We start from the raw sequence: 16,245 nt of genomic DNA, 5'->3' as shown, positions 1-16,245 counted from the left end.
CCCGCCCTCCCCCAGCGCCTGCGCACTGCTCTCCGCGCCTGCGCACCGCGCCGCCGCCGCCGCCGCCCTCCCGCGCGCGCGCGCCTCCTAACCAGAAAGGCGCTGGGACCCGCCTCGGGGAACCCGGCGCCTGCGCAGAGTCCGTTTCCCCTACCACCTCTTCAGCTCATGTACGAGCCGCGTCCCCTCTCCCGCGTGAGCGCGCGCGTCCTCTGCGTGTGGGCGGGACCAGATCATGAATGATTCATAAGGCGGGGTCTCGCCATCAAGCCTTAACCTGCCCAGGCCTGGAATGTGCATTCCCATTGAGCAACACAAATTCAGCAAATATTTATTAAACGCCGACTGTGTGCCAGATCATGTTTTACGCATTGGCACTAAACAAGATAGACAGAAATCCCTGCCCTCGTGGAACTACCTTCTAGTGAAGGAAGATAACAAAATCTTTGGAAGTATAGTCCAAGGTTTGATAAATGTTATGGAGAAAAATTAAGCATGAGCTGGAATGCCAAACAGTAGGCAGGGTAGGTTTTGCAGAAAAGGAGGACATTTGAACACAGACCTGAAGGATTCACAAAATGGACACAAGAGTTAGGTAGATTGGAATAAATACTGGCTGACCAGGAAGGTAAAGGAGTTTGGGGACTTGTCTGTCTTCATTCATTCAACAAACATTTACTGAGCCACCTGTGGTGTGCCAGGCATTGCGCTGGCCATAGAGTGCTGAGCATGATAAGCATGATTGGTTTTCAAGTGGCTCACATGGTGGGGGGGGAGCAAAATAAGTAAGCAAATTAATACAGATAAATGACGTTGCCACATTCATAGTCCTCTCAAATTTAAATATCCAAAGCTAAGCTTCTGATCTTCCCAAACCTGATCACCCCACAGTCGTCCCCATTTCAATTAATGGCGCCTCCATCCTTCCAGCTGTGTGGGCAATAAGCCTTGCAATCAGTCCTTGCCTTCTCTTTGTCTTTGCACACGTCCAGTTCAGGAAATTCTGTCAGTTCCATCTTAAAAGTATATACAGGGGGCGCAGTTAGGCAACCAACTTTTGGTTTCCACTCAGGTCGCTTGTGTTGTGATCTCAGAGTCGTGAGATCAAGCCCCCCATGTGGGACTCCACATCCGACGACGTGGAGTCTGCTTAAGACCCTCTCCCTCTCCCTCTGCTCCTCCCCACCAGACTTGCTTTCTCTCTCTCTCTCTCTGTCAAATAAATAAATAAATCTTAAGAAAATAACAAAAAGTATATACAGAATCCACCCATTTCCTCCTGCCTCCATGGCCCCACCCTAGTCCTGTCCACCCTTGCCTTGTCTTCACGTAGACTGCTGCAACAGTCTCCTTACCATCTCCCTGTTCCCCTTCCCATCCCTCCACCCCACTCTATTTCCCACAAGAAGCCCAAGGGAGCCTGTGAATACCTGAGTCAAATCTCTCACCTAAGCCTCTCCCTCCTCTGCTCAGAACCCTTCCTTGGTGCAATAATGAGTATGAGTCAAGGTCAAAGAAAGGAGGAAAGGCTAAAGAAGGAGTCTTCCCTGCCCTGGCCCAGCCCAGCCCTGCTTTTGAAACAAGACACTCCTGTGGGTGCCTGGGTGGCTCAGTCGTTAAGCATCTGCCTTCAGCTCAGGTCATGATCCCAGGGTCCTGGGATCGAGCCCTGCAAGCCCTGCGTCGTGCTCCCTGCTCGGCGGGAAGCCTGCTTCTCCCTCTCCCACTCCCCCTGCTTGTGTTCCCTCTCTCGCTGTCTGTCAAATAAATAAAATCTTTAAAAACAAAAACAAGACACTGCTGGAGCTTCAGCCAGACCCCCAAGGTCTTCCTCATTCCCCTCCCAGTTCATCTCCCTCTCTCCCTCTCAGTCTCTGAGTTCCTGCCACATGGCTGACTTCCTCCTCAGTGTTCCTCAAACGCACCAGGCACCTTCCAGCCTCAGGACCTTTGCACTGGGTGATACCTTGTTATCACTGCCTGGAACACTTACCCCACATACTGGATCCCCAAAGCTTCAACAGCCTCCTCCACTGCAGGTCTGCAAAAATATCCCCTCTTCAGTGAGACCTTCCCTGACCACCTTAGTTAAAAATAGCATCCTACACCTTCCCTCCTTTGTTTTTTTTTAGAGTGCTGATCACGCATTTAGCATACTACATGATTGGCTTGCGGTTTATCTGTCTCTTTCCCAAGAATGTCAGGCTGTGAGAGAGGGGATCTTTGGTCACCGCCGTTTCCCTAGTCTCTGAAGCAGTGTCTGGCACAAGATAGCCGCTTAATATCTCTTAGATGAATGAATGGATGGACTTAACACCATGATGAGGAGTTTGAATTTTATTGGAAATGCAATGGGAAGTTCAGGGAGGACCCTAAGCAGGAGGAGGGCTGGGATTCAGTGTAGCTGTTTACAGGATCCAGCAGCCACAGGAGGGGAACAGACTGTAGGCGGAGTGAACGCAGGGAGACCGGTCAGGAGGCTACCACAATGGTCCAGGTGAGCGTGGGGTCTGGAGGAGGAGACAGCCATGGAGGACCGGCAGTGGGAGGATTTGGAAAAATGGAGCTGACAGGACTGACTGTCGTGAATTGGATGGGGGGAGGGGGTGGCCATGAGAAGGAAGGAAGAATCCAGACTGAAGACGGCTCCCAAGGTTTGGACCTGAGCAACCCGGGAGTGCGAACTTGATTGGAGTCAGGAAAGGGAAGAAGGTAAGGGGTGGAGGTAGACTAGAGCAGGAACTGGCCCACAGTGTGAACGGAGGGGATTGTGTCACAGTCAACCTTCAGGGACGGGGACGAGAAGACACGACTCCTCCAGGTATGGGAGCTCGTGGATTTCTCCCCACTCTTTCAAAAAGGCACTGGAAGGGATCCAACGGCACGCAGAGGAAGGGGACAAGGCCTGGGCACAGCCCACTTTCCCAGGGGATGCCAGGACCTGGCCAAAGATCCAGGAGTGTTGGCTGTGACCTGGGGAACCAAACCAGGACTTTTGTGCTGGTCCTAGTTGGCAGGGAGAGCCACTGGGGCTATGGGCCATCGGCCCCACCCTGCCTGCTCCCAAGGGACACTGAAAAGCCTTCTAGAGGAAGGGCTCAGAGATGAAGTGGATGGCCCCAGTCAGTGAGGTTTAAAGGCTCCCTTTATTTATAAATGTTATGTGTGACTTTTTTTTTTTTTTTAAGTAAGCTCTATGTCCAATGCAGGGCTTGAACTCATGACCCCAAGATCAACATGCTCTACCAGCTGAGCCAGCCAGGCACCCCTGTTGCATTCCATTGCTAATTCTAGTTAGTGAAACGAACCAAACAGGGCTCTGTCCTCCTAGGGTGGGAATGTGAACAGATACCGGGGCGTCGAGAGGGGACTATGGAAGCAACTGAAATAAGCCCGAGAGAACAAGACCGACAGCAAATGTATCATCTCTTACTATAGGCCAGACTATGTTCAACTCTTCAAACGCATGAACTCACAGCAACCACTTAAGTGGGTGCTCTCCCCAGCTGGGAAACTGAGGCACAGGGAGGTCAACCAATGTGCCTAAAGGTCGCTAGGCTGAGGTTTGAAATCAGGCAGTCTTTCTCTATAGCCAGGCCTCTCAGCTGCTCAAATGATCCTCCTAGAGCAAAAGCAGTAGCCTAAGCAGGAAAAGATGTCATTTCCCAAAGAGGTCAAGGTCACTTCCTCTTCCCTGCAGAGCAGCCAGTTGGCTGTGCAGGTTGTATCTACATGAAGGCACCTGCCGAGAGCGGGGGCGGGGTGAGTGGGAGTCGTCCTCACGCAGAGGGGTGCCTTTTGCTGACTTACACTAATAGCACCCCAGTATTCTCTCCTACGCCCCTCTCCCACCCCTTAGGGCTGGCTCCCAAGTTGCGAGCCACAGAGGCACCTTTTGTCCCCAGGACTTGGGCACATCCTGCTTCCTGGCTCCTGCTCAGGTCTGGAACCCAGGGCAAAGGGTGTCCCGCCCTGCCCTGGCTCCCAGTCAGTGTCCTCAAAAGAATGATGGGTGTGAATGCAAGCAGACAAGGGAGGACCGGGAAGCGGGGGACAGCCCAGGCACCACCACTGCCCTCTCCGGAGGCCAAGCTCATGGGTAATGGCTCACGAGAATGAAACGCTTCCTCAGGGACAGCTGCCGGGCTACGCTAAGGGCTGGACATCCACGATGGCATCTCTTTTCCTCCACTTTCCCCCAAAGGCAGTCGCTGTTGTCACTACCCCTTCTTCCTGCACACACCAGGCTCAGAGGGGAAGACACTTGCCCAAGGTCACTCCGCCAGACTCCAGAATCCTTCCTGTGTAAGACCGGGATAACCAACCCAGCTACAGAGCAAGTAGCACTGGCTAGTGTAGGCTGAGACTTGTGGATGGGAGGAGGGAATGGCCTAGCTAAAAATCCCAATTTTCTTGTAAAGTCTCTCCAAGCAGAATGGTGAGGACTAGTTCACAACCTTGGGGACAATTTGAGTCTGAAATTAACGACCCCCGTTTTCTAAGAGCCAGGAACAGGTTAGGCCCTGATGAGACCTTTACTGGCCAGAGCTCATGGAATCCTCCATGACAAGGGTGGGTCATTCTCCCTCTTTCACTGATGAGGAAACTGAGGAACAGAGGCAGAGTCGCCGAGGACACACAGCGATGGGCTGAGCAGGGGCCAGGATAGGAGGCGGACTGAATCCTCTCTCAGTCACTCCTCCTCTGGGGGGCCAAAAGGCAAATGTGGTGCCTCCCTTCACCAGGAACCCACTCCTGTTCACCTAGGTGTTCAAGAGGGCGGAAGAGCCCGGGCCACACCCAGCTGCAGGGCAGGACTCTCTACATCCTATTCATGCACATTCCCCTCCTTGCTGCTGACTCATGGCTGCCGGCTCCCTACTGGTGACCTGGCAGGTCACGAAGGTGGGGGTGGAAGGTCGGTTGCTGGGGCGGGACAGGGGAGGGAGGAGGAGGAGGGAGGCCCTAGGCAGAAGGGAGGCGGCTCCCGCACAGAGTGGGCAGAGGCCTGCTCCCGGGCTCCCTCTGGTGGGCGAGGCGCAGAGGCCGGAAGCCAATGAGCGGGAAACAGGAGTAAGTCAACAACTCTTTATTCAACGCCTGCCGAGTTACTGGGAGGAAGCCATGATACTGGACACACCTGTTGGGAACAGAAGACGGGAGCAGGTCAACAGGGCAAGAATGGGAGACCAACCTCCAGCCACCAGCCATGGCAGCCACAATTCTTTAGGGGGCGCAGATCACAAACCCCTTCTGGGCCCTGGTCACCTTCACAAAGACAGTTTGGTGGGTTTTTTGTTTGTTTGTTTTTTTAAGTAATCTCTGTGCCCAACATGGGGCTTGAACTCACGACCCCAAGAATAAGAGTCGCACTCTACGGACTGAGCCAGCCAGGCGCCCCACAAAGGAAGTACGGGGCAGTAGTTAAGAACCTCCACCCCCGAGCAAGGAGAGCTGCGTCCAATCACAGCTCTGCCTCGTACCAGGTGGGCAACCTCAGGCAAGTTCGTCAACACCAGCTTCCCCACCTGCACGGAGCATTGGGCCGACACGCTCAGAACAATGCTCGGCACCAAGAGCTCCTGGTTCTTCTCACTGCTGCCACAGCAACATTTTCTGTGTGCTGTCTGCAAGACATGCTAAGTACCAGCCTTGTACCTCCTCACCGGGGAGCCCTGTCCTGCAGCGACTTCTCACCCCGAACCCCAACAAAGGGGGCACCTCTCAGAGTGAAAGCCCACTGAGTCCTGATCCTCAGTTCAGCACCAAATGAGCTAGTCTGTAGTGAGAAGCCACGCTGTACCAAGACACACCTTTAAAACCCCAGAATCAGACTCAAGGGACAGGATGGGGGGCGGGAGGAGACCCAGGGCGCAAGGGAGCAGCCGATCCCCGGCTTCTGGCTCACTCTCCGACACATGCACAGTGCAGTGAGGGCCTGACCACACAGCTGTTCTGCTCCCTTCACGGCCGAGGGGCTAGCAGGGGCTGCGGTCGGTTAGCGTGCGTGCAGCAGTGCCAAGCACGGCCCACGAGGCTCTTTGCTCCGCTCCGCGCTCTACACGGCTGTCTCACTCTGCGCTCACTCTTCCACGTACGTATTAGGATACTGTTCACTTACAGTAACGGCCCCTACTGTACAGGGCTCATGTGAGCACCAAACCACTTGCTAAACGTCAGGAACTACACAGTAATTGTCATAATGAGTGCTGCCAGGATCCCCACTTTTTGGATGAGAAAACTTGAGGCAGAGAGGTAAAATCACTTGCCCCAAGTGGCAGAACTAAGAAACCGAGACCCGAGATCCCCGTCCCACTACCCGACTCCAGAACCCGCACTTTCTGGTGTTCCTATGTTTCTGCGGATGCCAGGGCCGAGGCGCTATCCCCAAGGACAGACTGCCAACAGGCCGGAGCCCCCAGGAGTCCCAGGGAGGGACCCCCGCCCCCCCCCCCCCACCATTCCTCCCTGAGCAGGCAGCCCCATGAGAGAATGGGAGAAGTCAGTGGACTCCGACAGATGCAAAGATCCTGGCCCTGAACCAGACAGCTACCCAAGTCCTTTGGGGCCCCAGCCCCGGTGTGTCGAAGCGCAGCTCCTTAGACCCACAGTCCGCGGCCTTGGGCCAGCACTCACTGTCAAAGTCGATCTTCTCCACGATGTTCTTGGGCTTGATGCTCTCCTCCTGGCTACAGATGAAGATCTGGCCCGACTCATCAGCGCTCCAGCCGTACTTGCTCATCCATACCTTTAGCTGGCTATCTGCAGGTGACACGGGCCATGGAGGGGCTCAGTTACCCCGCTCCCCTAGGACCGCAGCCAGAGGCCGGGGCGCCCTCCCGGCCCAACTGCCTCAGGGGCCACCGTATCTCCTGCAGCCGCACTTGCTTGCGTTTCTACGGCTCATTCTCCAAACGGCAGCCAGAGGGAGCCTGTCGGCTTTCCCACCCTTACATCACAGGGCCTCTGTCTCCCCTTCTTTTCATTTCTACCCCTCTTTTCTCTCCCAGAGCAAATCTCAGTTTCCAACAACAGTGGTGTGCTTCCTTCCCTGCTTTTCCACAGAACTTTGAAATGGTTTTAAAATTATGTCCTCACTATCACGAACCATAAGCCCAGAGCCTCAGCTGGGAATTTCTTGGCAGGCTGTTTTGGCTCTTAAAAAACCTGCCAGTAAGGACGTACGGCCGAAAAATGTCCTGCTACTTAAAGTAACTCTTTTGTGGGACCATTAGCGATTTGATAAATTCATTTGCTTCTCTTTGGATTCAACTCTAAGGGTTGTTTGATCCTTTTTGACTTAATCTCACTTTTAAATACACAAAACATCTACCTGATGTAAAGCACTTGGTATAGCCTGACACAAAGTGTCCAATAAGTTAGCTTCTGTTAACACACACACAACCAGATCAAAAGGCAAAACTACCCAAATAAGGTACTCAGACAAATCTCACCCCCAACCCCCTGCTCTCCTCCCTGTGCTCACCCCCCACCTCCCAAGGAGTAACCATTTTCCTTAGCTTTATTTTTCTTCCTGTTTCTTTTTGCAAAAAGGAACAAATACACAAATATTTTTCTTTTCTTTCTCTCTTTCTGGGACAATTTTTTACTTTTATTTATTTATTTTTATCCATTTGACGGAGAGAGACAGTGAGAGAGGGAACACAAGCAGGGGGAGTGGGAGAGGGAGAAGCAGGTTTCCCGCTGAGCAGGGAGCCCGATGTTAATGCTTAATGACTGAGATGCTTAATGACTGAGCCACCCAGGTGCCCCTTATTTATTTTTAAGCATGGAGCCCAATGCAGGGCCTGAACTCATAACCCTGATATCAAGAACTAAGCTGAGATCAAGAGTGAAATGCTTAGGGCGCCTGGGTGGCTCAGTCGTTAAGCATCTGCCTTCGGCTCAGGTCATAATCCCAGGGTCTTGGGATCGAGTCCCTCATCGGGCTCTCTGCTCGGCGGGAAGCCTGCTTCTCCCTCTTCTCCCTGCTCATGCTCTCATTATATCTCTGCCTCTCTCTCAAATAAATAAGTAAAATCTAAAAAAAAAAAAAAAGAGGCAGACACTTAATTGACTGAGCCACCCAGGTGCCCCTGGAAGGATCTTTTAAAAAACACAAATCTGATCATGTCCCTCCCTGCTTAGAAATCCCTGTGGCTCCAGCTCACTCAGGACAAAGGACTATGTCCTCAGGAAGCCCCATGGTATCTGAAGATGTCCCTCCCACCGCCACTTCTCTGCCCCTTGGCTCTACCCCTCGCTCACTTGCTTCCACCAGGTACCCTGGCTGCTCTGTGAACAAGACAGGCGCGCCCCTGCCTGCCTCAACATCCTCTGGCTTCCTCGACCTTCAGGCTGCCTGCCTGTCTCCACTGAGGCACTATTCACCTCAGCCCGGTGAGCTGTCTTGTGTGAGTTCACACCAGACTTGTACATCTCATTTTGTTATGTTTTACTACTGCCATGAGAACAAATCTGAGCCACTCTGTTTCCTTCGCGGCTGAGTCCTCCAGGCCTAGAATAGTCTGGTACAGAGAAAGCATTCAAATAACTTAGGCAGAATACAATAAACGAGTACCATAGCATCTCCCCTAAAGCAGGATATGTTTTATTTATGTTCCTTACTCCCTCGATAATGAGCAGGGCTGGACCTCCAAAGACTTGCTGAACCAGGGATGGGTCCATCTGAGGAGCTGGCTGAGCCCCACGGCCCCTGACCACCCCAACCTCCTCGATTGGCACCGGGAACCCGGAGAGGCCTTACCTGTCAGATCCCCGAGCATCTCGGCCAGCAGCCAGCGATCAATGTGCTGATAGGTGATGCCCACAACGTGGCAGATAACTGCAGAGATGAGGAACGAAGAGGGTAAAGGGCCACCCTCGGGACCTTGCTGCCACTCCCTACCCCTTCCCCCTGGGGAACCCAGGTACCGAGACGGACTTACATTTTCGGACAGAGTCTTCAAAGCCGGTTATACCTTCCAGGAGGTCCATGTTTTCATCCAGGGCTTGCTGTGAGAGCAATGATAACATTCACAATAACGTGAATAACCTCAAGAATATTACTGTTAATGAAATTAGCAAGAGAAGCTACGACTTGGGCATCCACCTCACATGCCAACTTTCTTCTCCGTGCGACCCTATGACGTTAAGTCACTATTTTCTGCCCATTTCTGGAGATGAAAAAGCAGGGCTCAGAGCAGCTAAGTGACTTGCCCCAAATCGCAGAGCTGGGGGTTGAACCAGGGAGGCAGAAACCACAGACCCGAAGAGGGAACAGAGACAGATGAGCTAACTGCACTCACCCATTGGAGAAAAGGCCAAGACGTCCTCCAAGACATCCTCCCCCTCAGCCCTTCACTCCAGCCACAGGGGCCTCCTTGCTGCTCCTCAGACACACCATGCACCCGCCCACCTTAAGGTCTTTGAGCTGGCTGGTGCTGGGTCTCGAACTCTCCTTCCCCATGGCTGGCACCCCTACACCCTTCAGGCTTCTGTCCAAAAGTCACCTTCCAAGCAAGGGCTCCTTCCAACATTAGTGCAGGGTATGAGGAACCCCCAAGGACAATGCAGAGGATATACAGGAGAGTAACTGTCCTGGGAGCCAAACGATGAAAGGATTTGAGGGAGCAGTGCGCGGCCCCCATCAGAGGTGGGTTTCCTCGTGCATGCGTGCAGACAGGCACACGTATACACGTGGGAGACCGGGGTGGTAGAAGGCTGGTCACAAAAGCCTGAATGGAATGAACACAGTGGCTTCAAGTGAGCAGGGAGAGGAGGAGAAACTGAGCACAGGCAACCCTGCCCACGAGTGGGGTAACCAAGGGCCCTGCTTGAGGGTCGGGGAGAGTTCTCTCCTGCAGGTGAGAACGAACCACGGGGTGGCCGTGGTCTCCGCTGACAGCAACAACCGGGGAAGGCCAGGCCCTGCTGCTACAAGAGGGAGGAGCGCTGAAGGGGCGAGGGGCAAGGGGAAAAGCGCGCCAGCCGGGGGGGGGGGGGGGGGCGGTCTGAGATGGGAGGAGGGACGACTCCCCAACTGAAACAGAAAAGCGTTCAGTCGGCTGACAGCAGATGCCAAGGCTGAGGGCGGTCACTCGTGGGAGTTCTGCTTTGGCTGCCTCGGTCTTCCCACAAAACCAGGTGGAGGAGCATGAGTTGAGAAGAGAAGGGAGGGAAGGAGAGGGGACGAGAAGGTGTGAAGAGCTGGGAGCGGGCGGCAAGCCCCTGGGCAAGGAGGGGATGTGCACCGCGGGGCCGATGGGCCTCCCTCCGGCCTCTCGCAGTGTCCGGTGCACACTCCTGCTGACGGAGGAAGCACAACGGAGGGCCCGGGCTGCTGGTCAGGCCTAAGCACGCTAGGCTGGTGCCCTCCCAGGGGTGAGCCGGGAAGCTGGGAAGAAGTGGTTGGAGGTGGGGGGTGCAAACGTCGGACACCGGCAGAGAAGGGAGCAATGCTGCTGAAGGTAGGGACTGGGGGGGGGGCGGCTCCCCCGTTTCCCGGGGCAGCAGGGATATCTGTGATAACTGCTTTGGATCCCACCGCGTGTACCACACTCAGACCGATGAGATCCAACTCAGATGGCCCGAGTCAAGGATCAGTTTTGTTTTGTTTTTTAAACTCCTCGAGGGTCCAGTGTGCTAAGAGCTGATCTAGGGCATGACTGGGAGGGAGGGGCCGAGGTCACGTGGAGGACAAGAGATGGAGGCACCCCAAGGTCGGGGTGCTGGAAAGACCACTGGTCGGGCTTTGCAAGCAACTGAGAATGACAGAAGTAGCAGTGAGTGGGGGGTGAACAGGAGCTCGGTTATTCACGAAAGGAGGCAAGGCCGTCAGGGGGCTGACACCCACAGAGTGGGGCGGGAAGTGCCAACACCCGGGCTTCAGGACTGAGGGGTTTTGTCGGGGAGAGATGGGCCTGGGGATGACGGTGAGGAGGACCCTTGGCAGAAGTGGAGGGTGTGGCTCTAGTTCGAGCAAGAAAGGGAAGGAGCATCCAGAGGATGGAGGACTTTGGCAGGAAGGACAGATGTGGGTGCGTGCACACGTGCCCTGGCCTGGGGAAACAAGGGACGGTGTGGGAGTCCTGGCTCAGCGCGAGGATGAGGAGTCCATGCGGTCACCCGCGCAAAGCCCTGAGCACGGGATCGCCCACGGTTATGCAAGCAGACAGCAAATGTGCGTGGTTGTTTCTTTTAGCAGCCTGTCCGAGCTCGGCCCAGCAGCCCAGCCGCCCACCCTGGCCCTGGAGCCAAGTTACCCAGAATGCCTGGAAGTGGCAGGTCTCCAGCAGGTCTCCGAGGTATAAAATCTGTCGGATTGGCCGTTCTTCTTGCTAAGGGGAGAAAGTGTTAAGGGAAAACAGCCCTGAGCCCACCTTCTGTTCACTGCAGCATGGTTAAGGCAACAGGTGATCCAGCAATGGAGACATGAAGCCAAAACCTGGCCTGTCCACACTCTGGGATTGAGTCAACTCTTAGAGAACCGACGTGGAGATGCGACAAGATGCACTGGGAGGTGAAAACGCAAGATGCAGACCAACATGCATAAGAGGCCACCATCTGGATGGGCGGCTGCTGTGTGTGCACGCATGTGTATGGGGGGGGGGGGACACACACCTGGACTCAGGGTATAGCTGGAAAGGTACCTGAGAACAGCAAACAACTTGCCTCCTGGCAGGGGAGTGGGGTGCCTGTGGGACAGGGAAGGAAGGAGGCCGTCTTTTTCCACCATATGCTTTTTGTACTTTTAACAGCGTATCGTATGCCTTTTCTTTTATTTTTTGAAGTCACCAGAACAGACCCCTGGGCAAAGTGGACAATCTCTCAGAAGGCAGGCACTCCCATGGACACACATGGCAGAGCAGGTTCAATGCGTAAGCCCCCATTTCTCAGCTCAGCTGCTGATGGGCAGGTTAAGTGTGACACCCTCGGGACTGTGAGTGCCAGAAACACGGATGGGGGGGCTCTGCCAAGCTTGTCAAGTGATTCAAGGGCAGAGGGAGCCTCCCCTGGCCATGTGGTGGACCTGTCACAAAAACGCAGGCCAGAGCAAAGCAAAGGGTTGGGGGGAAGCTAGTTCATTTTCAGTCAACCTTCAGTCACGGACGGCCAGCACGGTGCCAGGTACGGAAGACACATAGAATGAAGTTCAGCTGATGCTCCAGCTCTTCATGGCTCCTGCCTCTTGCCTGGTGGCCTTCACTCAGCTACAACCCTCAGTGGGAATCCTTCTAAAGCTGAAATCTACCCAACTCACTCTGCGGTTTAAGCCTTCTATGGCTTCCTGGTGCCCTTCCGAGTCTGACCAGATTGCATTTTGAAACCTGTGGTGAGGCTGTGCCACACTTCCTCTATGGCCTCTGAAAGAGCACTGACCTCTTCTTTTTCCTCTGGGCCTCCTTACATACTGTTCCCTCCATCCGGATCACCCTTCCCTAACACTTCATTTAGCTCATCTTTCAGACGTTCCCTCCTCCAAGAAGCCCTCCCTAACATCCGGGCAAGGTCAGGTGCTTCCTCTGGCCTCTCTAAACCCTAAGCCTGGACGAGTGCAGGTGGTCCCTGACAGAGGACCTCTCTCCCCAGCTGCATGCTGAGCTCGGGGAGGGCAGGGGCCAGGCCTGTCCCAGCCACCCAAATGTCCCACCAGGCACCACAACAAACCCGGAGCAGGTGCTTGGAGTTTGTGGCTGAACTCACAGACCAATGCCCCGGGAATTCATCTACCTTGCCCCCAGCCCCTCCCCTGCACACCCTGCCCAGAAACTGGAAGGATACATGTGCCTGATCGATCATGCACTTGCACAGTGTGAAGTCTGTGTGGGGCAGGTTGGTGAGGGCCTTCAGCAGGATCTGGGCGGTGACCGTGGTTTGAAAGAAGGCTGGATTGAACTGGTACCTGAGAAGGGGAACAAGAGACAGAGCCACTGTGGCTTCTTCAGCTCCCTGGGCCTCCTGAGAAGCCCAGTGCTGTGGCCCAGAGCTCAGGAGTTGGACATGCCTGGGCTCCAATCACAGCACTCTGGCTCTGTGACCTTAACCTCCCTGACCTACTTTCCTATTCTGTAGACGGGGACAGTTAATCGTCCCAACCACCCCATAAGCCAGACACTGTTAAGTGGTTCACAAATACGGGCGCCGGGGTGGCTCAGTCGCTGGGCGTCTGCCTTCGGCTCAGGTCATGATCCCAGGGTCCTGGGATCGAGCCCCATATTGGGCTTCCTGCTCCGTGGGAAGCCTGCTTCTCCCTCTCCCACTCCCCCTGCTTGTGTTCCCTCTCTCACCGTGTCTCTCTCTGTGTCAAATAAATAAATAAAATCTTAAAAAAAAAAAAAAGTGGTTCACAAATAAATACGTAAATGTAGTTTGGAGCAGTGGTCGAGGCTCTGGAGGCAGACTGCTTGGGTTCAAACTTCCCTCATGAGTGACCTTGGACTACCCCTTTGAAATTCTCTGTGCAGCAGTCCCCTCCCTCGAAAGAAGGGACAATAACCACCCTATGTACTTCACGAAGACAATACAGCATCTGAGTTAATACACACAAAGCTTACAGCACAGTAGCTACCGTGATGAGCACTCACTAAGCAGCAATTACACCACTAACAATCTAAACAACCCCACAAATACAAGTGTTATCTCCATTTTACAGACATCAAAACTGAGACAGCATATAAAGATTACACAACCGACAGTGTGTTAATACAGCACTGTGGGGATAGAACGCAGAGGTCCGTCAGCAGGAGGACGGGTAACTTAAGACAGTCTTGCACAGGGAAGCACTTCACAAAAATGACAACAAATTGCAGCCGCAGGAGAAATGGATCGATCTCACAAACCCGGTGCTAAGTGGAAGATGCCAGATGCAGAGAAGCTCATGCTGTAGGACTACATTTGTGTCAAGTTCAAGACGGGCAAACCTGAGCCAAGCTCATCAGGTTGCGTGCGTGTGTGGTAAACTCACATAAAACCAGACCATGAGAGCATAAAAGCGGTTACTAGGGTGGGGGTGAGGTGGCCAGCACAAAGCATACAAAGCAAAGGGCCTGGGGCCCTGACAACACTCGATTTTGTAATAAGCCTGGTGTTTATGCGGGTTTTCACTTGTACCTATTTAACTATGTTTCTGTTTTGTACCAACCTATACGTGTAACCCTGATTAATTTTTAAAAACCATCTTTCCTCCTGCGCCAACTCCCTTGGCTTCCTAGCCTTGCACACCAAGAGAAGCCACATCCGGAAGACCACCCCCAACTCCGGCCTCATCCAATGTTGAGAGTGGCCCCCTGCTGGCTGCTGGTCCGGAGGTGGGGATGGAGGCAGACACTCACAGCTTCAGCACGGCCAGGTTGGCTTCCAGATCGTAGGCATTCTCCTTGGCCTGCGTCTCCACATACCGCTCCAGGGTGGCCAGATTCTCAGGATTGTACCTACAGAAGAATCAGGACAGGTGAGCAGAGAGGAAAGAGGAGCTGAGGCCAGTCACTTTGTGGGGCTGGGGGGAGAAGGGCGACGTAACCTGCTCCTCCTTCCCTTCCGTCCTTTCCTCCAACTCTGCCACTTACTCTTGAATCAGCTCTATAACCTCTAACAACACTTACCCACATTACAGACCTAAGCCAAAGCTCTGAACCCCATCAGAGCCCTGGGTCTTTTCTAGGGTGTTCCCCGCCCCCCGCCACCTCTCAGCCAATCAGTCATTGCAACCTGTACGCCTGGCCTCCTGGACATCGTTACCCCTCACCCCCTCCTCCCCTCTCCAGACCCCCAACCTGGTTTACCCCATTCTCTCCTGCTTAGCTTCCCCCATCCCAGCCCTGACTACTTCTGGCTATCAGTGCCTATTGTCCGGTTTGTCTGGACTCTGAACTGGGAACTCCATGGAAACATGGCCTGGGGCTGTCTTGGTCACCTCTGGTCCCCAGCACTGCCCAGAGCGGAGAGAGTAGATTTCAGTGACGTGTATTGAATGAACGACATTAGAGGAAAAGAAAACAGAGATGAAGAGGCACTGACACACACTGTGAAAGGCTGAGGAGCGTAGTCACAGGAAACTGAGGGGCTGTGAGAAAGCTGAGGAGCAGGGAGGAAGACCTTAAAGCAATTAAAAAGCGGGAGCACTGCGAGGTAGGCAGGGCTGTCTCCCGCCCGCAGGCCCCTGCAGTGCCGTCTCCTTAAACACGTCTTCCTCCCGGACGAGCAGGAAAGCCTACTCCCGGGCAAGTCCAGGACCCTGACCACCCCTTGCGGTCTCTAGAAAAACCCCTCCACCACGCCGCTTGGCCGGAAACGCTCCCTCCGACCGGGCTCAGACCTGTCGATACCCTTGAGCAACTTGCCCACGTTCGCTCTCATCTGTTCAAACATCGCCATGACGAATGTCGCCTCCCACGCCGGGGCTGTAGGCAAGAGCCACCCGGTAGGGTGTCCCCGACGGCCGGAAGAGGAAGAGGTGGCGGAAACGGAAACTACGTCGTTGTCTTCTCCGCGCCGCTGGCGGCGGCTGCCACGTGACTTTCTTCCCGGCGGGCGCTGTTGGCGCGTGCGCATACGCTCCCCCCGAGCTGGACCAACAGCGTGAGAAAAGGCTTGATCTAGTCCAGTACGCAGGCGCCGTCTCGGGGCGAGGAGGCGGGGCGAAGCTTTTCCCGGGCCTCAGGCACCGAGTTCTAGCCCCCTGGGACGTGCGCGCGAACTCCCGAGCCGGGCGACGGCTCTCCACCGGCGCACGCGCGTTGTGTTGCGCGCGGTCGTGAACTCACAAAACTGTGCTGGGGTGCGCGCGGTATCCCTTAACTAGGGCCCTGGCCAAATTCCCTGGGGAAGTGCTCTTTGACATCCCCCTTGCCCCAGGCCTCGGCCTCTGAAGCAGGATCCTGAGCTCTGGGGTCCAGAACCTCGCCCCCACCCTCCGCCCCAACTCCAGCGGTAGGGGCCGGTAAAGCTGTGGTGCTCTGCTCGGCAGGGGCGGGCTGGGCCGAAGGGGCTCCTGGACCCTGCCGGCTGGCGCTCAGGCCCCTTTAGGCTCCAGTCTTGCGGCAGAAGGCGAGTGCCCTTCTGCACACTTTAGGCGTGAATGCACAAGCATGTGTCATATACGTGGAGGTATGTGCTTTGGGCGCATCCACGTGTGTGCGTGCACACGGGTATCCAGGCATGTGTACGTCTACTGGTCTGCGCACAGTGGGTACATAGGTGGGCACTGCTCAGTGCACGACCACTCCTGTGCTGGCCTACCATCTC

The 16,245-nt window shown here is 54.7% G+C and overlaps 1 protein-coding gene across 1 annotated transcript; it reads right to left on the bottom strand.

The window, feature by feature from the left end:
• Nucleotides 1–5,073: 5,073 nt before the first annotated feature.
• EIF3K (eukaryotic translation initiation factor 3 subunit K) lies at nucleotides 5,074–15,470 on the bottom strand. Its single transcript, XM_027619779.1, has 8 exons — nucleotides 15,317–15,470; nucleotides 14,334–14,432; nucleotides 12,784–12,904; nucleotides 11,265–11,339; nucleotides 8,949–9,015; nucleotides 8,768–8,845; nucleotides 6,637–6,762; nucleotides 5,074–5,140 (listed from the first exon to the last, which is right to left on the bottom strand). Exons 1-8 carry the CDS (start codon nucleotides 15,373–15,375, stop codon nucleotides 5,109–5,111), a joined length of 657 nt encoding a protein of 218 aa, XP_027475580.1. The 5' UTR covers nucleotides 15,376–15,470; the 3' UTR covers nucleotides 5,074–5,108.
• Between the last annotated feature and the right edge of the window lie 775 nt (nucleotides 15,471–16,245).

Source organism: Zalophus californianus, chromosome 17 (assembly GCF_009762305.2).
Source record: "Zalophus californianus isolate mZalCal1 chromosome 17, mZalCal1.pri.v2, whole genome shotgun sequence".
Lineage (NCBI taxonomy): Eukaryota > Metazoa > Chordata > Mammalia > Carnivora > Otariidae > Zalophus > Zalophus californianus.
This window is presented reverse-complemented; position numbering and strand designations above follow the sequence as displayed.

Excerpts from the sequence above, each read along its gene's own strand:
- EIF3K (XM_027619779.1), bottom strand. The coding sequence starts at position 15,375 with ATGGCGATGTTTGAACAGATGAGAGCGAACGTGGGCAAGTTGCTCAAG. Across the intron at positions 11,340-12,783 it reads GCATGATCGATCAGGCACAT|CAAGAAGAACGGCCAATCCG; the intron begins GTATCCTTCCAG and ends TTCTCCCCTTAG. Across the intron at positions 5,141-6,636 it reads GGAGAAGATCGACTTTGACA|GTGTGTCCAGTATCATGGCT; the intron begins GTGAGTGCTGGC and ends TGTTCCCAACAG.